The sequence below is a fragment of the Vulpes vulpes genome, chromosome 3 (assembly GCF_048418805.1).
Source record: "Vulpes vulpes isolate BD-2025 chromosome 3, VulVul3, whole genome shotgun sequence".
Lineage (NCBI taxonomy): Eukaryota > Metazoa > Chordata > Mammalia > Carnivora > Canidae > Vulpes > Vulpes vulpes.
The window spans coordinates 82,040,062-82,062,469 of NC_132782.1; the positions used below are offsets into that span (position 1 = coordinate 82,040,062).

General features: G+C 47.7%; 1 protein-coding gene across 1 annotated transcript in view; it reads right to left on the bottom strand.

Annotated features, from left to right (window-relative positions):
- YWHAG (tyrosine 3-monooxygenase/tryptophan 5-monooxygenase activation protein gamma) overlaps positions 1–4,790 on the bottom strand; it is a 28,251-nt gene extending 23,461 nt beyond the window's left edge. Inside the window, exon 1 of the mRNA XM_026019715.2 lies at positions 4,340–4,790. Within this exon, the coding sequence (XP_025875500.1) occupies positions 4,340–4,426 (87 nt within the window). The 5' untranslated portion in view covers positions 4,427–4,790. The remainder of the gene's footprint in view (positions 1–4,339) is intronic.
- Positions 4,791–22,408: the final 17,618 nt, after the last annotated feature.

The following is a 22,408-nucleotide window of genomic DNA, read 5'->3' on the forward strand; positions in this document are numbered from 1 at the left end:
GAGTTCAAGCCCCATGCTAGGCAGAGTTTAATTAAAAAAGACAAAAAACTGGTTTATCTGTTTGACTAGTAAATCTATAAAATGCTCTGTGCTTTTCTTCCACATCCCATGGAATCTGAGAGCAATACAGTAATAACCAGATGCCTTGCGCCAGGTAAGAAGAGTGAAGGCTGGTGATAATGGCAGTAAGAAGCTCTTGGAAGCCTCAGAAGCCCCCAATGTTGTATATAACATCATACACAGGGTATTCCCATCAGTTTAGCATCCCGTTCTTGAACAGCTCACCCTCTCCATGCTGTACAGTGTTCATTAGGGAACCGCTGCCACAGCAGGGAAAGCATTTATAACGAAGTCAGCATTGGGATGGAAAATGAGTCATAGTAATAACCCAGCAAAATTTCCATAATCTCCAATAGTTAATAGTTTGTTCTGATTTCAGATAAATTCTTATTTATTTGGGGGAACATCATACGGTTCTTAAACTCTGTAACTTCTTGAAGAGAAATATAAACCTAGCTAAAATAAGTCTTTTTTCAATTTATGCTGAAAAGGTTCAGATGTCAGAAAACAAAGACAAAAGGATGCCAATTATCATTGGCTGTGAGCTACTGTGATTACTTCACTATTGACACATTCCTGAATCAGTAGTCTTGAAATCCAGCCAGCTACAGCCAAACCATCATCCCTTTTTAGAAATATCATTTTCTCATTTTTTAAACTAGAGATAATGGTTGCGCAACATTGTGAACGTGCTAAATTTTACTGAATTGTACACTTGAAAACGATTAGTTTAATACTATGTGACTTTTACCTTGATAAAAACAAAATCATTTTCTCTGATTTTTAATAATTTAGAATTTGGCTTAATAAGGCTTCCCGCAGGTGCTAGGGAATGAAATTCTCCCCGTGGTCTGCTGTTAACCCAAAGCTCTGTAACAAGGATACACATTTAGCAGTACCTTTTTTATCTTGATACAATTCAAGAGTTTTAATTAGAAAAAGCAATTGTCATTGCAGTTATTGCAAAGACTACGACATAAAAAGCCAACTGTTATCTGTATTCTTTCCACCCCAAAGAACAGAACAATTGAAACCACATGACTTAGAATAATGGCTGGCAGAATTCCACCTCTGAAGTCTGCAGAGGTGTCACTACTCCATTAGAGATAATGGCTATTGATCTAGCCTCCTGGAAGGGCTAGGATGAAAAACAGAGTATTTAAGATATTAAGAATTGTAGACCATATGGATTCCAATAAGACTCTTCTATATAATTAAGGTAGCCTTTTCCAACCAGTGCCCCCCAATCCAGTCACTTCAACAAGATGAGTAGCCCAGAGATCTTTCCTCCCTCCTGAGGCAAGTACCAGTAGCCTATTTAGAATATTAACTTCTGGAGAGGCTATTAGAATCCAAAGGACAAGACAGAACTGTCTAACAAGAAACATCTAGGTGTTCCCTTAAATGGCAGACTACAGGTTTCTCTTAAAAAACTAAACTTCTGAGGTGCGTAACTGGTTCAGCTGGAAGAACATGTGACTCTTGGTCTCCAGGTCGTTAGTTCAAGCCCCAAACTGGGTATAGAGATTACTAAAAAAAAAATATTAAAAAATTAGCTTAAAACAAAATGCCAGTAAACTTCCCCTTTTCTTCTTCAAAACACTGCCAACTGTTCCCATCCTTGGTCACCCACACACAACTACCACCCTGCACAGGTACCAACAGTATTATTACTAGGATAATTTCATTAAGTGCAAATTTAATCCCCCTGTCATCAGAATGACTTCAGCCTTAGAAGAGTGCTCCTTGGGTGACAGGACCCAGTAATTTCTTTGTATCTTCCTGTATTTTCCCAATTCCCCAAAGATGAGATGACTTTTATAAACGGGGCAAGAAACAAAGTTTTCTAAATAGTTACTATTTTTGAGCACCTACTACATCCCTTACTTAATCCTCACAAGTATTTCAAGTAGATATTGACCTATTTTACAGATGAGGAAAATGAGGGTCAGAGATAAGCATACCTCCTCAGTCACAGTAAACAGGTTTGAAAAAAGATCTCCTTTATTTTACACTGTTCTTTCCTCCATACTCTGACAAGAAGCAGAAGCATAAATATGTGAAAAAAGAACTTTTCCAAGTCTCAATGTAAACGAATCTTCACTCATTAACATTACTGAAAATGACCCAGTAGGAAATCATAATTTTTAAAGGTTTTTATTATGACCTGACAAGTTAAAAATCTGCAATAAACCCAAGTATACAGCAGCCTACCCAGCACTATGATCAGAAAACATATTGTTTAGAATTTCTATTTTTATTCCATTATTGTCCAATTTTAACAGAGACACATGTTTTAAAATACAAATATACTTTTGTGAGTAAACTAGAAACTGGAAAATGAATAGGCATTATCTAGAGGTCACTGATTTTCATGCCTAAAGGTAAATGAAATTCTTATTTTTTGGACCAACTCTTATCTGGTGGATACGGTGAAACGCTCAATTCCACCTGCTTATCTGCTAATTTCTGCATTACCTTGGACAAATGCCATTTGCATACTCCCTACCAGCCCTTAGGTGCATTGCAGCCTCTGTGTCATTGTGTGTGACATCACTGGGTTGCTATGGATATAGGTGCGAGGTCACTCACTTTCCTGTGAAACTAGAAACATGGAAAAATTAGAAGCGTCTTAATAGCATGAACTAAACATATTTATAATACTGCTATCTCTTAAAAGTACAACTTATCATTTGAGCTTTAAAATGTTTTAAATTTTAAATCTGTGGCAATACGTTAATACAGCAATACTCCCAATTTCAGAATCAAGGCTCTTCCTAAATAATAAAAATCTTTTTTGTTAAGGTAGTTAGCTTAAATAAAGCATCAGCATTGTTATGTATTTTTCATGAAATAGCAAAGTTATTCAAGGATTAATCTGTGACACCTACATTGCTTCATTATAAAGATTTAACATGCAGGAAGATACACTCCTGAATCCACTTCACACTGGAGATGCATTTTCAAAATCTTTGTTACATAATGCAGAAGTTAAATGTTAAGGCAGTGAGAGACCTAAATCATTCATTAGATAATTTATATGTTTCATTTAATAATACTCAATATTTGCCCCCTCCTCTAATATCAAACTCCTTGATAGCCCATTAGATAAATGTACTGTTACTGACAAAATGGTGCAATACAGGCAGGAATCTGCATCCCAGACAAAAATGCGACAACTGGCGATCAGCATTCTCTTTTCATCAGCATGAGGATGCACTAGTTTTTATTTTAAAAAGCCTCACACTTATCTAAAACAAATTATTAAAAAGACTTTTTCTCCTTTAAAATAACTCCTCCCAGCCTCCACCCAGTCTAGGCTCTCTGCAATATGACAAATGCAGAATCTTCTAGAATGACTTGATACTGCCTCCCACCACTGCTTTGTTTGCAATATCAGATCAGAAAGAATATTTTTTCAACTTATAGGAATTTCAACAGATGTGTGCCGATATTCAAAGAAACAGCATGTGTCACAAATTGTACCAGTCAGCTAAACGTATAACCTTTATTTTAAAGACAATACCTACCCTTTTTAATATAAAAAGCATCAGGAAAAAATGGAGAGGACATGTTGAGAACAATCAATGAAAATGCCAGCAAGACATACATTCCCCTTACCTAAAAGCAAGAAGACCTGCTTTGGGGTATGGAGAAAGAGGAGCCTTTTGTTAAGAAAAACGTGAGAGCAGCAAGGAGGTTTCGGTTTTGCTCCATTGAGCCCAGGGTTTCAGGAAAGCCTACATTTTTCCTGGTTAGGTTCTAAAGGATCCATCAGGAGAGGCAATGGGGAAGATTTGGGGGGGCGGGGGGGGGAAGTATTAGAAAACCAGGAGACCTGATAAGTGAATGGGAAAGGCGCCGCCCAGACACCAGGGAGAGAAAGAGGAACCGCATCCATGCGGTCCCCCGCCCCCACGCCCAGGCTGGGAGGAGGGGAAGTGGGGCACAAAGGATGTTCACGGCCCCCGCTCAGGTCCCCAGCGGACCCGGAGACTCGGGGCCAGAGCCCCCACTCCCGAGACCAGCTCTGCATGATCCCGCCCCAGCCCGAGCCCGGGGAGGGTCGAGGCAGCGCCGCCGGCCCTGGGGGAGCTCGGGGAGAGTCCGCGTCACAGCCCGGGTCCCTTTCGCTGTCGGGGCCCTCCCCAGCTCCCCGCCGGGGGCGGGGAGGGGCGGCCAACGCCGCAGTCGCGACTGGCGACTAGTCCCCGGGCCGTCCACGCGAAGGTCTGCGAAGGGGCTGGGGCGAGGCGGGGGGAGGGGAGGAGAGACTCACGTTCTTCATGGCCGCGGCCATGTCGTCGTAGCGCTCCGCCTGCTCGGCCAGCCGGGCTTTCTGCACCAGTTGCTCGCGGTCCACCATCTTCGCGGGCTGTATGTCGGGCCGGGTGAGGAGATCGGGGCGGCCTGAAGGGCTCGGAGGGCGGCTGCGGCGCGGCTGGAGCCCGTGTGCCGGAGGGACCGACCCACGAAGCGAGCAGCTGAGGTGGCGGTGGCGGCGGCGGCGGCGGCGGCGCGGAGGCTGCGGACAGAGCTGCGACCGCGGGACCGGGCGCGAGGCGGCTGCGGCTGCTGTGCGTGCCGCGGGCGGACAACCCCCTGCGGCCCCGCCCACGCCGCGTGACGCAACATGCCCCGCCCGCCCGCCCGCGCACCCCGCCCCGGCCCCGCCCCGGCCCTTCCGCTTCTCGGGCTTCCCCTCCCCAACTCCGCTCGCCGCAGCTTTCTGGGCGTCTCCCTTCTTCCCGCTGCCTCCTGCCAGTGCTCCCCGTTCCTCCCTGCACCCCGCTTCCTGCGCCCTAGCTTCTCCAGACTACCCCTCCACCGCCCCCCTCGCATCTACGCCCTGTCAGCCCCCCCACCACGTGGGCCCCTGGGAGTTGTAGTTTATCCAGCAGGGGGGTGATACGTTGGAAAGATCAAGGACAAAGGGGCAGTCAGGACTACATCTCCCAGTGGTCTTAGCGCATGAGCTGTGGAGAAAGGGAGGGTTCTAATTCCGCGGCCACTGGGGACCCCTGGCGGGGACTGAGGCTGCATCAGTCCAAGCGAGTGCTGATTCACGGCCCCGCCCCATATTCTCTGGGAAATTACGAGGGGAGGGGGCCTCAGGACCTCAGCCCTGGCCCCTACCTGTCTGTGAGATAAAGCAACAGCTGGCCAAGGAGGGACAGGGGAGACACAAACTTGCCAGGGTAGTGCCCGCCCGCAGGATGGATTGAATTAAGGAGCTTAATATGGGGTGCTAAACCCTCACCCTCCCCCACAAGGTTCTATTTCCTAGTACCCAGTTTAAGGTTCTTGGACCCAAAGAGGTGAAAACATGAACAAATACTGGCCCGGCATACGAGTTAATTTACAGAAAGGATGCAGCTGTCTGCAGGCTGATCCCTGGGGAGCTCCTTTTTCCTCTCCAGGGTGGAGTGTCAAAGATTCAATTCTATTGCCAAGAGCCTACTGTATGCTGAACATGAGGTTGTATCACTGAGGGTTGACCAACCCTTTTCTCCCCATCTAGGACACACACACTGAGGTCAGGCTGACAAATTCTTGCTCATGTGCTTCTCTTTTTGCACATTCCATGTAGCTCACACGCCCATAGTTTTGATTGTATATTTTATTTGCTTAATTTTTTTTCAGCAATTATCTGTTGAGCACCTACTGTGTTCCAAGCACTGTTCTAAGCAATGGGGGAGAGCAAGGAACAAAATAAAAAAATCCCTACCCCCCAAAATAGGTAAGATAAAAGATAAATATATGGAGTATGTTAGGAAGTGATAAGGAGTTCAAAAAAAAAAAAAATACAGGATAAGAAGTGTTGTGTTGTGAGAATCTAGAACGAAGGAGTCTCTGTGGGAATATTCCAGGCTCTGTGCTAGATGGTAGAAGAACAGGGCATGGAACCCTGCCCTCAAGGAATTTATTTATTTATTTATTTAAGATTTATTTATTTATTTATTCATGATAGACACACACAGAGAGAGAGAGAGAGGCAGAGACACAGGAGGAGGGAGAAGCAGGCTCCATGCCAGGAGCCCAACGTGGGACTCGATGCCGGGACTCCAGGATCGCGCCCTGGGCCAAAGGCAGGCGCTAAACCGCTGAGCCACCCAGGGATCCCCCTTCAAGGAATTTAGAATGTTTTAAGTGCTGTTAAATTTTGTTTGTTAATTCTTTCAGGCTAGATACAAAGAGGTTCTGAAAAGCTTCTCTGGGAAGGTTGGTTACACTTCCAACCCAGCTCTTAAAGGATGTGTAGCATTTAAGAGCATGAACGGGGCACAGGCCCAGAATTCGGAAGGTAGGTTTCTCCCTGATATAGTTATCCTCAGGCAAAGAATTCAGAGTCTTTGTTGTCTTAAATGATGGATAGTGAGATTGCGGGTGGAGCCAGGAGCCAGAACAGGAGGACCCCTGAATGACAGTTAAGGGAGTGAAGTCTTTCTCCTGAAATAAATAGGAAGCCCGAGGAGAGATTGTTATGAGGGCAGAAAATGATGAGATTTGTATTTTGTTGGCATCATCACGGCCTCCTTGGAGCTTAGCACAGTACCAGGCACATAGTAAATCTGTAGAACATACCAAATAAAGAAATGAATTATTGAATTCATGCACATATAGGGAGACTGCTCTGGCAGAGGTGGAAGAGATAGACTTAGTGAGGAGAGGGTCTAGGGAGGAAATAGCTCTTTCTACCATGGACATGGGATCTAGACCCTCTTCTCTTACCACAACACCCGGCAAAATGCAATCCTGCTTGTGAATAAACCCTCCCACTTCCTTCTGTCTCTTACATGAGTGTTCGCCAAGTCATTCCTCTTCCTTTCTCTTCCTCCCTGCATGCAGGGCAGGCCTGAACAATTCCGGCCTGGGTGTCACAGGTCCGTGGCAATGAGCCCTCATAGCCAACCCTCCTTGTCCTCCTGTGCATTGAATGTGTCAATGATTCAGGCCCCAGATGCAAAATCTTGGAAACTTCCTGAGACATTTCAGGCTGCCTCTCTGACCTCTCCACCTGAGTTCCTTCCTCCACAGTCCAATGTGCATTAAAATAATAATAATCATTTTTAAAATCCAGGCCAAATCTGTTTGGGAAAAGTAAAGCAGATACAAAGAAAAGGATGTTGCAAAGGCAAAGAGGAATGACATCTGCAGTCTCAACATCAAAGCTTCCCTCCAATGGTGCAGGGGAGATCTGGCCCTGCCCTCCTTTCCGTTTTGATTTTTTTAAGACTTTAAGCTTAAAGCTGCAGCAGCCCAGCAGCCCCTGGCTGTTTAGAGGGCAGCTTCAGAGGCGCGGCGATGTTATACAGAGCAAATAGCTTAATATTCTGGCTTCTTTCTCCACTGCCTGGTACTGTTGAAAAAAGCCTGGAGCAGGAAGGTGGAAAATTAACATTCTGGCTTCTGCCTGGCCCCCAGCTCTGTGTGCAAAGCTTGTCCCTTCTCAGGGTTTTAATTTCCCCAACTTTGAAGTGAGAAATCAAACAAATTAAGCACCATGTCCTCCCTCCTCCCCAGCTGTGACAACTCATAGTTCTAGATTCAGCGTGTTCCTCTCCTTTAGCGGTGAAAACAGAGAATCTGTACCTGCAGAACTGGGAGATGATTCAGTCCCAAGAGTTGAGAGGCTCAGAATCACCCCTGTTTTTGAGACCAGGAAGCCGAGACACAGTGAGACGGTGTGACCAGCCAAAGTTCACACACCAGTGACTAAGAGCCCTGAATTCAAACCTGGGCAGATCTTCCAGACTCCCAACAGCAAGGACACCCTTCTCTACCCAGGCTGTCAGGATCTACCCTTTGGCATCTGCTTGGGAAAGGGGACCCTTGCCTCTGATGATGGGCCTGATACAAGGGCACTGGGCAGGCACGCTGTATAGCTAACCCTCTGCCCCATCTCCAGTACAAGAGGACATGACCTTTAGATGCATGCTCTCTGGCTGAGCTGGCGGACAAGCAGGCCAGCCAGAGACATTAGTGTCCTGCTGTTTCTGTGCAGTCATAAATCACTGCAGCCCCATCCCCTGGCTCCTGGCTTCCTCCTGTGGCTAGAAAGCTCCCTGATTGGAGGGGAGGCAGCAGCAGGAACAACAGCAGCAACATTTTCTGAAGCAGGCAATACTCTCACCCTGTCCTCTGGGAACACTTTCCTGTCACTTTCCTAGCCAGCTGGGCTGTGGTAGGGGCAGAGCACATTACAGGTTCAGAGGCAAAGGACAACAGGGAAATCTTGGTGGGTTGCCCACCTTCCAAGGAGAGTGGGGCAGTGAAGGAAGTCTGTACTAGGAGGCAAGACCCATAGGTAGAAGCCTTAACTTTGCTATTGATCTTGCTGGGTGACCTTGAGCCAGTCACTTTACTTCTCTGGGCCTCAGACTGTGCATCTATAAAATAAAAGAATTGGATGAATGTTTCTTAAGATCCTCCAGCCTGTAGCAACAGCCTTTCAGGGACGCCTGGGTGGCTCAGCGGTTGAGCATCTGCCTCTGGCTCAGGGCATAATCCCTGAGTTCCAGGATTCAGTCCCGCATCGGGCTCCCTATAGGGAACCTCTTTCTCTCTCTGCCCATGTCTCTGCCTCTCCCTCTGTGTCTCTCATGAATAAATAAATAAAATCAAAAGAAAGGAAGGAAGAAAAGGAAGGAAGGAAGGAAGGAAGGAAGGAAGGAAGGAAGGAAGGAAGGAAGGAAGGAAGGAAAGAAATTCTCTATTCTGACTCTCTGGGTGGGGCTGACCACTCCCTTCCAAACCAGCTTCCCTAATCTAGGGCCTAACTTTCAAATCCCCTAAAACTGATTGAGCTGGAAAAAGGAAGAGATTGAAAAGTTTAGTATACCTTTCCATTCTATTTTTAAGATTTTATTTTTATTTTTTTAAGGATTTTATTTATTTATTCATGAGAGAGAGAGAGAGAGAGAGAGAGAGGCGGAGACATAGGCAGAGGGAGAAGCAGGTTCCATGCAGGAAGTCCAATGTGGGACTCAATCCTGGTGTTCCGGGATCATGCCCTGAGCCAAAGGCAGATGCTCAACCACTGAGCCACCCAGGCATCCCTTCACCCTACTCATTAAATCAGACAGTGACAGAGATGAATTCTTTGACTCAGTAGAGGGGTCTGAAGCAATGGTTTGATGCTTGGAAATCTAACAGAGGGCAAATGACCTTGGGAGACTGACAGGGATGGGTTGATGGCAGCCGGCTGATCAGTCACACAGAGTGAGGTGGACCTTTTTATTTTTGGAGGACTGCAAGCTTCAAGAAAGCCCAGCAGTTTCTGTTCATTTCAAGGAAGCAATTTCTCCATCGGCTGGAGTGGTGTGGTGATGACATGAGCAGAGTCTGAAGGGAGTGGGACAGATCATGGGTCAAGGACCAGCAGATAAACTGGGTTGGAGGACCAGCCACTCCCGGGTGATGCTGAACAGAGGTTCTCAACGTGGCTGGACATCACTGCTTCCCAATACAGGGGGTGGGGATGGGGGTGTATGTATCAAGAACACAGAGTCCCAGGTGCAGCTTAGACATACTGGGTGGGAAACTCCGGTGGTGGCATCTGAGAACCTGTATGCTTCTGGAGGATTTTTCCTACCACCGGTGGTCTGCCGGGATGACCTCAAAAGGCCCTGGTGCCTGGAAGGAGGCCAGGCTGTGTTGCCTGAAGAGGAAGTGGAGCGGCCATGAGGGCTTCTGAGAGCTGTGTGGAATGGGTGCAGGAATTGGCATTTTCTCGTGTTGACCATTCTGCTGAATCAGCCCAGCACTAATGCTTCCAGAGTGCAAATCCCACTTGGTCATGTAATAGGAACGCTGGTGCTGACACAGCAGGCAGACGGGAGCCCAGGCTGTACCAGGGAACAGACACTCCGCACCAACTCCTTGCTCTAAGCCTGGGGATAGGCAGGGGCAAGAGGCACTCCCTCCAGGCCAAGCCTTAAGTGAGCTAAGACGACTGAGGAGCATGGGGCCTGCTCTAGGTTTCAGAGCCAGCCAGATGACTTCCTCTCTTCCTGGAGTTTGGGGTTCATAACAGAAAAGGACAGCAGGAGGACTCCTGTTCATCCAGGGGGGAAATCTCTTCTCCAGCATCCCATCTCCTGGGTGTCAGCCCCTGCTAGCATACCTCCAGCTACAGACCATTTACTGTTTTCCTGAGATCCCCCTTCCTCTGTGGGACAGCACCCCCATTTGTAGAGCTTCTGCCCATTGTTCCTTATTCTGCTCCCTAGCATTACAAGGAAAAGGAGAACATTCTCCCCCAAATCCTTTTATGTTTAAGGCCAAAACATGTGAAGCCCTATTGTCTCCACACTGGACAGTTTCCCCAGGAGCAGAGAGTAGGTTTGAGCACATGCTTTTATGCAACCATAGTGCCTAGTACACGGTGTGGATGGAGAGATGGCCTAGAAGATAGATGGCTAGAGCAGGCAGTACTGATCCTCCACTTAAGAAACATGTTCCTAGAGCATTATACAAGGCCTAAGAGCACTTCATAATAAGCAGAGATTTGGTCTTACAACCCCAGGGTAGCCATCCCCAACATAAGCTGTGTCAGGTCCCTGGCTACATCAAAGGCTACCTTTGTGTGTGTGGGGTGGGGTCTGTAATCAATGCTCCTTCCACTAAGCCCTTACCTGAGTTTCTTTTTTCTTTTTTTCCCTTTTTTAAGATTTTATTTATTCATAGAGACAGAGAAAGAGGGGCAGAGACACAGGCAGAGGGAGAAGCAGGCTTCACACAGGAAGCCCAAAGTGGCACTCCATCCGGGGTCTCCAGGATCACACCCCAGGCTTCAGGCGGTGCCAAACCACTGAGCCACAGGGGCTGCCCCTCACCTGAGTTTCTTATACTCAGATAGCAAGGAAAGGGCAGTAGGTGAGAAAAGAATACAGGAGAGCAAGTGAGTTTGCTCCCATGCCCCTATAGATAGTAGAGAAGCCACAGTACAGATGCGGAATCCAAGGTACACAGAAGGTGAGTAACCTGTCCAGGTCATACAGTTAGTAAGTGGAGGGGCTGGGTCATAAGGGGAGTTCATGTGTCTCCTACTCTTCATCTACCATCCAGAAGTACCACCTCAGTAAAAGGGATTTCTTTTCTTTTCTTTTCTTTTCTTTTCTTTTCTTTTCTTTTCTTTTCTTTTCTTTTCTTTTCTTTCTTTTCTTTCTTTTCTTTTCTTTCTTTTCTTTCTTTCTTCTTTCTTTCTTTCTTTCTTTCTTTCTTTCTTTCTTTCTTTCTCTCTCTTTCTCTCTTTCTTTCACCTCTTTTCAGAGCCAGTGAAGATAGCCTGACTCCCTGCTCAGAGCTGGGCTTATTTCTAACAGAGGGAGGAAGTGAGATACCTGCTCACTCATTAGAGTGGGAAGGAGTGTAGTGTGGTCGCTAGGAGGGTGAATCAGACTAAAGACCCTTCTGCAGAATAAGGGACAGCAGTCTCCAGGTGTACTGTCTCAAGGCTGTGGCCACCCATGCTGGCGTCAAGCCATGAGACAGCAAGCAGAACACGGGAGACCTGGCTCTACAGATGACTCACTAAATAACCTTAAACAAATTACTTCTCTTCTTTGGAACTCTGTCTCTCTTTTGCAAAATGAAGAACCAATGACGTATCCACTCAAAACAAGTCACTTGGGTTAATACTAAAACCTTTGGAAAAAAAAAAAAAAAAACCTAAAAAAAAAAAAAAAAAACAACCTTTATACGTTTTGTTACCTTCTCTAAATTGATCTGAACTCAGGTCCTATGGGGATCAGAAGCACCCAATGATATCATGGGGCTTTCCTGGGTATTTATGATATCATGGTGCTTTCCGGGGTTCCAGGGAGGGGGGGATAAATATAAAGATACCAAGAGGAACTAAATTTGGGAATCTCAGAATGAACCAGATTCCTGCCCTTCATATTCTTCAGCCAGGAGGAGTTTTAAGCAAGGCAGAGATAGGGTCAAATTTGCATTTTTAGAACACAAGTACTCTGGCCTCTGGAGTAGAGGATGGACTGGATGGGAATAAGGCCAGAGGAAGGGAGATCACTTGGGGAGTTCCTTTAATAGCCCCTGTGAGAGGGACACCTGGGTGGCTCAGCGTTAAGCTTCTGCCTTTCAGCTCAGGGTGTGATCCTGGGATTCGGGATGGAGTCCCACATCCGGCTTCCCACGAGGAGCCTGCTTCTTCCTATGCCTGTGTGTCTGCCTCTCTCTGTGTCTCTCATGAATAAATAAATAAATCTGAAAAAAAAATAGCCCCCGTGAAAGGTGGGCATTGGTTAGGGCAGTAGTAGTGGCTGTGGGGGTGTGGGGGAAGATGCCAAGCATGACTCCTAGGAACATGGGGTAGATAGGGATGGTTCCCTTCTTCTAGATAGAGCGGGCTTGTTTTTCTTTTTTTTTTTTTTTAATTTTATTTATTTATGATAGTCACACACACAGAGAGAGAGAGAGAGAGAGGCAGAGACACAGGCAGAGGGAGAAGCAGGCTCCATGCACCGGGAGCCCGATGTGGGACTCGATCCCGGGTCTCCAGGATCGCGCCCTGGGCCAAAGGCAGGCGCCAAACTGCTGCGCCACCCAGGGATCCCTTGTTTTTCTTTTTAAAGATTTTATTTATTTATTCATGAGAGACACACAGAGAAAGGCAGAGACATAGGCAGAGGGAGAAGCAGGCTCCGTGTGGGGACAGAGGGACCCCGGGATCATGACCTCAGCCAAAGGCTCAACTACTGAGCCACTCAGGCACCCCTAGATAGACCAGGTTTAAGGGAAAGAGGATGGGTTCAGTTGAGGAGTAGCAGTACAAAAGGATATCCAAATATAGGATTGTTGAATGACTATATTGTACACCTGAAATTAACATAACACTGTATGTTAACTATACTGAAATTTAAATATTAAAAAATTGATACAATTTAAAATTTAATTTATTTTATTTATTTTTTTTTAATTTATTTATTTATGATAGTCACAGAGAGAGAGAGAGAGAGGCAGAGACACAGGCAGAGGGAGAAGCAGGCTCTATGCACCGGGAGCCTGATGTGGGATTCGATCCCGGGTCTCCAGGATCGCGCCCTGGGCCAAAGGCAGGCGCCAAACCGCTGCGCCACCCAGGGATCCCTAAAATTTAATTTAATGAAAAGAAAGAAAAACAGGATATCCAATGAGATGCCCAAGTTGAGGCTAGAAATAGAAATGAAGGGGCAGGCCCGTGCAGATGGGCTCAGGAGGAGATCTGGAGGGAGCACCAGGAAAACCAGAGTCCCAGGGCGCTTGGGTGGCTCAGTCAGTTAAGTGTCTGCCTTCAACTCAGGTCATGATCTCAGGGTCTTGGGATGGAGCCCCACATTGGGCTCTCTGCTCAGCGAGGAACCTGCTTCTTCCTTCCCCTCTGCCCCTCCCCCCCTTGTGATCTCTCTCTCTCTCTCTCTCTCTCTCTCAAATAAGTAAAAAATAAAATCTTAAAAAAAAAAAGGAAAACCAGAGTCCCTGTGTCTCAGGGATCATGGAATGATGTGATCATCCAATCTACCTGGTGCTCCATGATGCCAGAACCCTGCAGAAAACTCACGTGAGGGCAAGAAAAGAAGGCCATTTCTTGAGTTAGGGCATCCTTCTTGAGCTAGGTGAGAGCAATTTTGGATGGCAAGAGGTGGACAGGTGAAGAATCAAAATGTGGAGCTGACTGCTTTCATCATTAACGTAATGGTTAGATGAAGGAGAGAGAAGCTGATATTGCTGGTGGCTCAGGCAGAGGGAGGGTTTTATTTGTGGGGTGGAGGCTGAGGGTTTAAATGCTTAGAGGAGAGGATGGAAAGAGTGACTAGAAGGTGAAGGGCTGGAAGAGACAGGTGGATAAGCTGAGGTGGGGCAGGGCAGGAGCCCTGAAGGAAGGGTCAGCTGGGATGGCAGGTGGGTGGATGGGCCTGTGAGTGAAAAGCAGGGAGGTTCCTGGGAACCTCTTTCTCTGAGAAGGAGAAGCTGAAGTCACTTGCTGAGTCATGAGAGGAGGAGGGGAGGAAGCCAGAGAACAGGCTGAAGGTTTGAGGAAGTCTCTGGGGAGGATGAGGGAGTGAGCTGGGGAGAGGCCAGCCATTTGAGGACCAGCTGGACCTAGAGGCCACCACACAAAGGCTCCAGTCTGCCCAATCCTGTGGTTTTTCTCCTGCAGCCCTTGCAATATGAGTCTGAGCTCAGAAGGTGAAGGTCAGATCACCCAGAGCAGGCAGTGGTCAGCTGTGGCCAAGGGTGCGGGGGACAGGGAACCCAATATATCAAAAGAGAGTACCCAGATGGGCCAAGGACCAAGCTAGGTAAAGGGTAGAAGCCAGAAGTGAGTCAGGGGCTGAAGGCCTCTGGGACATGGAAGCACAGGTAGAGGGGAGCAGGGAAGAAGAGGTACCAGAGGATCAGGAGAGTAGAGGGTTGTCATTCTCAGAGGTCCCCCAAGGCCTGCAGAATATTCTGGGGAGTAGACAGGACTAGGGTTGAGGCCCAGGAAGTTAAGGAGGTCCCTACAGGAGACTCTGGTGCAAGATGCTATGTCTTGTGGATGCTGGAATGTTCCAGAGGGAAGCAGGGCCTGGGGAAAAAGGCAAACTGCAACCAGGCCTCAGGAATGCCACTCAGAAACGGGCCGTTTGAGCAGAGATGAATCACAGAACTGCAAGGCCTCAGCCCTGAGGAAAGAGACTTGTCCAAGGCATTTGGAAGGACCAGAGCTGGCAGGGTGGTTCACGGCTTGGACCTCCATACCTCTCTGTTCTGCCTGACACTAGGCCCTGCCACCTGCACATCTTGTGCCCCTAACTGATCTCTGGGCCAACACTTCCGCCTCTGAGACTATCCGCTTCAGGCCTCTGGAGCTTCATAACAAGGGAAGAGGAAGCCAAGGGCTTGAACAAATAGGAGCATAGCCACAGTGTATCCTGCTTGGTAGGTTGTTTTATGTTTTTTTTTTTTTTTTTTTTTTTTTTTTTTTTTTTTTTTTTATCCACTGGATCATGCACGTGGCTGAGGAGAAGCACCAGGCAGAATAAAGCTTTCCTGAGGGGCTGTATGTCCTGGGGAGTGCTCCTGAGGTAGGGGAAAGGCCAGGGAGGAGGTCCTGAGGCTGACCCCCCCACCACCACCACCACACACACACCAAAAAACCCACAAAAACCCAGAGATGAGAAAATGGTATTGACAGACAGACACACAGCGGTGGGGACAGAGACCCAGAGAGAAGAGAGAGAAAAGGATTCAACAGAGGGACAGACAGGAAGACAGATTGCCTGAGACAGAAGCGAGGAGAGAAGGTGATGAGCAGGCTGGCCAGGTGCCCACGGCTCATCCGGGAAGCTGCTGGGCTGGGCCCAATCAGTGCAAGATGGATGGCTGCTTTGGGAAGGCAGAGGCTGCCAGGCCGGGCAGACAGGCAGCTGGGCTGTCTCTTCCATCAGCACAGCATGCATCAGAGAGCCCAGCCAGCCGACCCTGTTTCCCCACAGGCTGACTGAAGGGCAGCTTCAGGGCTTCCTCAGGGACAGCAGGAGGTGGGGAAGGGTGCTGCTTTGGAGACAGGGACCCCACGCCCCACTCCGCCCCTACCCCTGCCTCTCCCTAGCTTCCTGGTCACTGGGTCCTCTGAAGTCTTCACTCCCATTTCTAAACCGAGAACCAGAACCCCAGTCCTCAGTGATTCTGACATTTTTCCACCTCCTCTATTGGGACAGGGGACCTGGGTACCCTGGGGCGTCACCGGTATCCTTCAGGTCCAACAAGAACTTGGAGGTAACAGGTGCCTTCTGTTCCTGGCACATTTTGGGGATAGTTCCAAAAATCTGGCCAAGTAGTTTGGGCTGAGGGTGGTTGTGACCCCAGGTCCAGAGTTGCACAATTGATAAAGATCCTGCCAAGTGAGGGCTCCTATCCAGCTCCCCTTTCCTCCAAATCCTTGCACTGATGCTGGGTGCCAAGCCCTGCTGCAACATGTTCTGTCCTAACCATCCAATAGATGTGCTCCAGACAGTAGCCCTCAGCAGCAGGGCTGGAAAAGACACTCTTGATCACTGAGGCCAACCTGCAAACTAGCCTCATCCAGCCTCTCTGCCATGCATTTGCCTCTTCATTCACTCAAATGTTGAATGTCTCCTTTTTTTTTTTTTTTTTTTTAAGATTTTATTCACTTATTCATGAGACAGAGAGAGGCAGAGACACAGACATAGGGAGAAGCAGGCTCCCCTCAGGGATCCCCATGTGGGACTCGATCCCAGGACCTGGGGATCAGGCCCTGAGCCAAAGGCAGACGCCCAACCACTGAGCCACCCAGGTGTCCCTGAATGTCTCCTTAGTGTATGAGATCTGGTAGGTGTAATGAGCCCAGGATGAAGGAAGAGGACATAGAGGGGACCCTTCGCCCTCTACCCACCTATCCAACTCCAACTTAAATATTCCTTCTTCCAAAAGGCTTGCCAGAACTTCTAGGATTGGAGACTTTTTCCTTCCCTGAGCCCACAACATTTCTCCAAAGACCCACATACTGGGGTCTTATACTTGGTCTAGGAATGTATATGCTTTATATCCCCATAGATGGTTTCCTCTCTGGGGGCAGAACCCATATCCCATTAATCTTTGCTTCCTATGGAGCCCAGCACAGTAGCAAGGGGTCAGAGTTCAAAGGATACATATTTGCAAGTCTTTGAACTTCAGTGGAGTTCAATGCTGCATAATAATTACTGCCTTTAAACCTCAATCTTTTCACTTGTAAAGTGGGGATAATAATCTTTGCTTCCCCGTGGGGCCAGATGGATCGAATGAGATATTGCACGTGAAGTCCCCTGGCAAGCTGGAGGCTCTATAGCTCCGTGCCGCTGTGGGCTGTTGCTAATAATATAGCAATCTTCGGGCTAGGGCTGGGTTCAGAGAGGCAGGGAGCAGGCGCCCCTCTGTCTGCAGCTTCTCCTGCCTGACAGTGTGAAGGGAGTCTCCGAGCCTGAAACACCCCAAATGTGGGCACCAGATTACAGTGGGAAGAGAATCCATGGGAACCCGGATACCCAGTTTCCAAGTCTGCCTCTAGCTAAAGGTGAGTGACCTTGGTCAGGGCAGTCCCTTTTCTGAGCATAAGTTTCTCCATCTGCTAAGTAGGAATAATAATTCCCAGCTGGCGGCAGAGTTGAGGCAAGGCCTGGTGAGGGTTGCAATGCATAGGAAGCCCCACACCAATGTCTAAATACTGTGCTCTTGTAGGGTCACAGAGAGGTCTGCACCAACCCCTCTGTAGACATCACCCCTCGCCTTCTACCCCAATTGGGTCAGACAGCAGCTCCTTTCCCTGGAAGACTGGGCATCATTTCTGGCCCAGAGTGGTTCAGAATATTTTCTGAACAAGAGAATGCATGAATGAATGAATGAATGAATGAATGGGTCCCAGGAAGCGTTAGGGCCCCCTTTTTCTATTTACTTATTTTTAAGATTTTATTTATTTGGCAGAGAGCACAAGCAGGGGGAGGAGAGGGAGAAGCAGGCTCCCCACTGAGCAGGGACACCCCACCTTTGTCCTGCTCCGCCCCATGTAGGGCTCCAACCCAGAACCACCGGATCATGACCCAAGAAGAAGGCAGACACTTAAACTGAGTCACCCAGGCGCCCCTCCCTGCTTCTTTATCTTATTATCTTACTAGCTCTCTTCTCCACAGGATGCCCACAGTGATCTCTATAAAATTTAGATCTTATGTCTCTCCTCTGCTCATAACTGGCTAGTTAGCCTCTCAGTACCCTCAGGATAATCTCCATAATCTTTAATGACCTACAAGGCTCTCCTCCTTTCTAAGCCCACCATCTGGGCTGAACCTCTGTTTTAACCATCTTGACTTTCCTCCCATTTCAATAAGGTCAGGTTCCTCTTCCTCTCCTTAAAAGTTACTTTCTTCGCAAAGTTTTCCTTGGACTCTCACCTCAGTATAAATTAGGGGCCCCTGCAACCTGCCCCTGACTTAACACTGTTCTTTTCCATTGCAATACTCATCAGGTCTTGATGTAACCTTTGTGGTGTCTCCTGCCTAGACTGTAAACCCTAGAAGAGCATGGACCTGGTAGTCCCACAATGGCCCTTTTCATCCCTGCCTGGAGCAAGGAAGGGGCTCAGAATATTTGATGAGTAGCAGAGTGGGCGGGAAAGGAAAAAAGATTGCAAGGAGTCTTTGAGAGTAAATTCAAACAGACCAAGTCATATCAGGAGCAGAGGCCAGGTAGAGAGAAGGGCAGCCAGGTTCAGAGAGCATAAGGCTTTGACTATCAATTTGGGAAACCACTAAGAGCCAGAGACCACCTTCCTAGGCTTGCCTACATCTCGAAAGCCCTGAGTGCCAACTCCAGAGACCACAAGGATCACATCCTCAATGTGACCCTGCAACCGCATGCCTTTGCTGGGGCTCCTCGATGAGCGCGGCTGGTTGTTAGGCTAGTTGTGCGTGTCTGGGAGTGCTCAAGACTGCCCTTCTTGAATTTGTTCACACACACACACACACACACACACACACACACACAAAACCCACACACAAAAAACAAAACTGGCTTTACAATTTTAACAGGCCTCTGTAGGTTAATTAATCCTCCCGTCTGAAAACAAGAGTAGAGACCCCAGCCAGGCCCGATTGGTGCGCCACTCTTTTAAGCTAAGAATTGCCGCACGGACTAGAAATGGTCGCCTTCACCCCAAGTTCTTGGAGGCCGTTCCCGATCCTTCCTTTCGGTGCTGGTGTAGGCTGCACCAAGGCTCCCCGCCCAGGTTCCAGCCCCACCCCTTCAAGTGGCCAGGCCCAGGACACTCCCGAAAGCCGCGAGGCGCGTGCCCGGGAGGGGCCAATTCCTGGGGAGGTGGGGGCGTTCCCTCGCCTTAGGCTGCGACCCACCGGCACCCTGCCTCTTGCTATGATTGGCTGTCCCAATCGCAGGCTCTCCAATCGGGAGGCTATGGCGAGGCCAGGGGCGGGGCTTCGGTTCCCACGCGGGGCGGGCTCCTATTCACCTCTTCTCCCCAGCCCGCTGCTCCCCGCCCCGCGCCGTGGCCGTGACTCAGCAGGAAGGTGCGACCCGACTGGGCCGGAAGGGCCGATCCTCGCCGCTCCCTCCGGGTCCACACACTGAGCGGGTGGGGTTGGGGACGATTTGTGAGCGGAGGTGGGAGACCCTAGATCTCCTTGCTGGAGCTTTCTGTGTGACCCGGAGAAAATCCAGGCCCTTATCTGTCCATAGCTTACCTTCTCTGCAGGAAAGATAAGGATACTGGGCGGTCGTGAGATAAGATAGGATTAGCTAGTCAGTAGGTACAGTGTGGGGCTTTCGGGAGTGTGCTCTGGGTGCAAATCCCTACCCCTGATTAACTAGGTATGTGACCTTGGCTAATCCCTAAATACTCCGTGTAAAATCAGATAAGGTATTTACCTTGTTCTCTGGTTGTGATGATGAAATGAGGCAAAATGACATAGGTTCACAAGAGGCAGCAAAATTCCAATTAGAAGAGCCAGCTTTAAAAAAAAAAGAAGAAGAAGAAGAGCCAGCTTTAGGGGCAGCCCCGGTGGCCCAGCGGCTTAGTGCCCGCTTCTGGCCCAGGGCGTGATCCTGGAGACCCAGGATGGAGTCCCACATCAGGCTCCCTGCATGGAGCCTGCTTCTCCCTCTGCCTGTGTCTCTGCCTCTTTCTCTCTTTCTCTCTCTCTCTCTCTCTCTCTCTGCCTCTCATGAATAAATAAAGTCTTAAAAAAAAAAGTTAAAAAAAAAATAGAAGAGCCAGCTTTGATTAGCAAAACAAAAAGGGCAATTTTGGAAAGCTAGTCCTGAATGCTAGGCAGTAGACAGGCTAGCTAGACAGTTATGCATATGAAATAAGCAAGAATGCAACTGAAACATGAACAAAGGTCTTGAATATACATTTCTCCAAAGAAGATCAATAAAGAGCCAATAAGAACAAGGAAAGATACTCAACATAATTAGTCATTAAAAAGATGCAAATCAGGTGGGGGATGGGCTGGCTGGGGGATGGGTATTAAGAAGGGCTCTTGTGAGCACTGGATGTTGTATGTAAATACTGAACCATTGAACTTTATTGAAACCAATTGCACTGTTTGTTAACTAATTAGAATTTAAGGGACACTTGGGTGGCTCATGGGTTGGGCGACTGTCTTTGGCTCAGGGTTGATCCTGGAGTTCCGGGGTCGAGTCCCACATCAGGCTTCCTGCATGGAGCCTACTTCTCCCACTGCCTATGTCTCTGTGTGTCTCGTGAATAAATGAATAAAATATTTTTTAAAAAATTAGAATTTAAATAAAAATTTGGAGGAAAAAAGATGCAAATCAAAACCAGGAGATACCACTTCACAGCCACTGGGATGGCTAGAGTTTTGTGTTTTAGAATTTTTTTTTTTAAGTAGGGAGCGAACTACAAGAGTTAGCAAGGATGTGGAGAGTTGGAACCCAGATGCATTGAAGGTGGGAACAGAAGATGGCGCAGTCACTGTGGAACAGTTTGGTGGTGATATTCCTCAAACTATCAAAGGTGGAATTACCACATGACTCAGGAATTCCCTTCCTAGGTATATACCCAAGAGAACTGAAAACAAATTCAGACACTTGTAACCAATGTTCATAGCAGCATTAGTCATAATTGCTAGAAGGTACAAGCAGCCTAAGTGTCCATCAACAGATGAATGAATACACACAACTGGTTGCATCCATACAAAGGAATATTATTTCATCAAAAAAAGGAATGATGTCCCGATATATGCTATAATGCAGATGAATCTTGAAAACATTATTCCAAGTGACAGAAGTCAGACACAAAAGGCCACATATTGCATGATTCTGTGCCTATGAAATATTCAGAACAGGCAAATCCACTGAGACAGAAAGTAGCCAGAAGCTGGGGGGAAGGGGAACGAGGAGTGCTAATGGGTGTAAGGGTTTTTTTTGGGAGGGGAAGAGGGATGAAATGTTCTGGAATTAGGTAGTGGCAATGGTTGTATAACCCTGCAAGTATACTAAAAAACAAAAACAAAAACAAAAACACACCAAACTGTATACTTTTAAAAGGTCAACTTTATGATATGTGGATTTTATCTTAAACTGTTATTTAAAAAAGAAAAAAAAAAAAGCAATGAGCAAAATGTGGCAGTCAGAGGGTTTGCAAAACAAGGAAAAGGAAAGAGGTAATAGGAGAAAGGGAGGATCCCAGAAACTGACATAGACTGTTAGGGCTAGAGTAGGGAAAAATGAGTGAAAATTATGTGGAAATGTGAATGTGTGTGTAGGGCGGTGGATGGGTGGCGGCGGCAGTGGTGGCAGTGGTGTGCATGAATATATAAGGGCTTTGTAAAAACAAAATATCTAATTTTCAATTTTCAGCTGTTTGTTGCACTCTTGCTCCAAATCGTCAGCCAAGTGTGGTACAGGCACAGCCCAGAATTGGTGAAACCGGGAATGAAGGGCTTAGTGAACAGGAGAAAGAAGAGTTACAGGGGAGGCAAAAGCAGATGGAAGATTCAAAAATCAGCAAAAGTCAGGTGCCTGGGTGGCTTAGTCTGTTGTGGTCTGAGTCTTGGTTTCTGCTGAGGTCATGATCTTGCAGTTGTTGGATTGAACCCCATGTAGGGCTCGGAACTCAGCCTGGAGTCTGCTTATGATTCTCTTTCTCCCTGTTGCTCCCCCCATTCATGATCACACGCACTCTCTCTCTTAAATGAATAATTTTAAAAAATATTTTATTTATTCATGAGAGACAGAGAGAGAGGGGCAAGAGACATAGGCAGAGGAAGAAGCAGGTTCCCCGTGGGGAGCCTGATGTGGGACTCTATCTCAGGAGCTTGGATCACACCCTGAGCTAAAGGCAGATGCTCAACCACTGAGCCACCTAGGTGCCCAATAAATTTTGTTTTTCTTAAAGGAAAGAAATGGGACCCCTGGGTGGCTCTGCAGTTGAGTGTCTGCCTTCAGCTCAGAGCTTGATCCCAAGATTCAGGATTGAGTCCCACATCCTGTGGGGAGCCTGCTTCTCTCTCTGCCTATGTCTCTGCCTCTCTCTGTGTGTCTTTCATGAATAAATATATAAATCTTTAAAAAAAAAAAGGAAAGAAATCAGCAAAAGTCAGGAGTGCTTAGCAGAAAGCACTTGAAGATTTCCTGCAGGTTTTGGTAGGGATGTTGGGTATCCTACTATAATGGGAGATAACTGGCTGGATCCCCTCCCCCCTACTTTTTTTTAGCGCCAGCACGCGGCTGTAGGGAGGGGGAGAGGGAGAGGGAGAGAGAGAATCCCAAGCAGGCGCCAGGCTCCACACCCAGCTCAGAGCCTGCACTTGATCTCAAGACTCTGAGATCA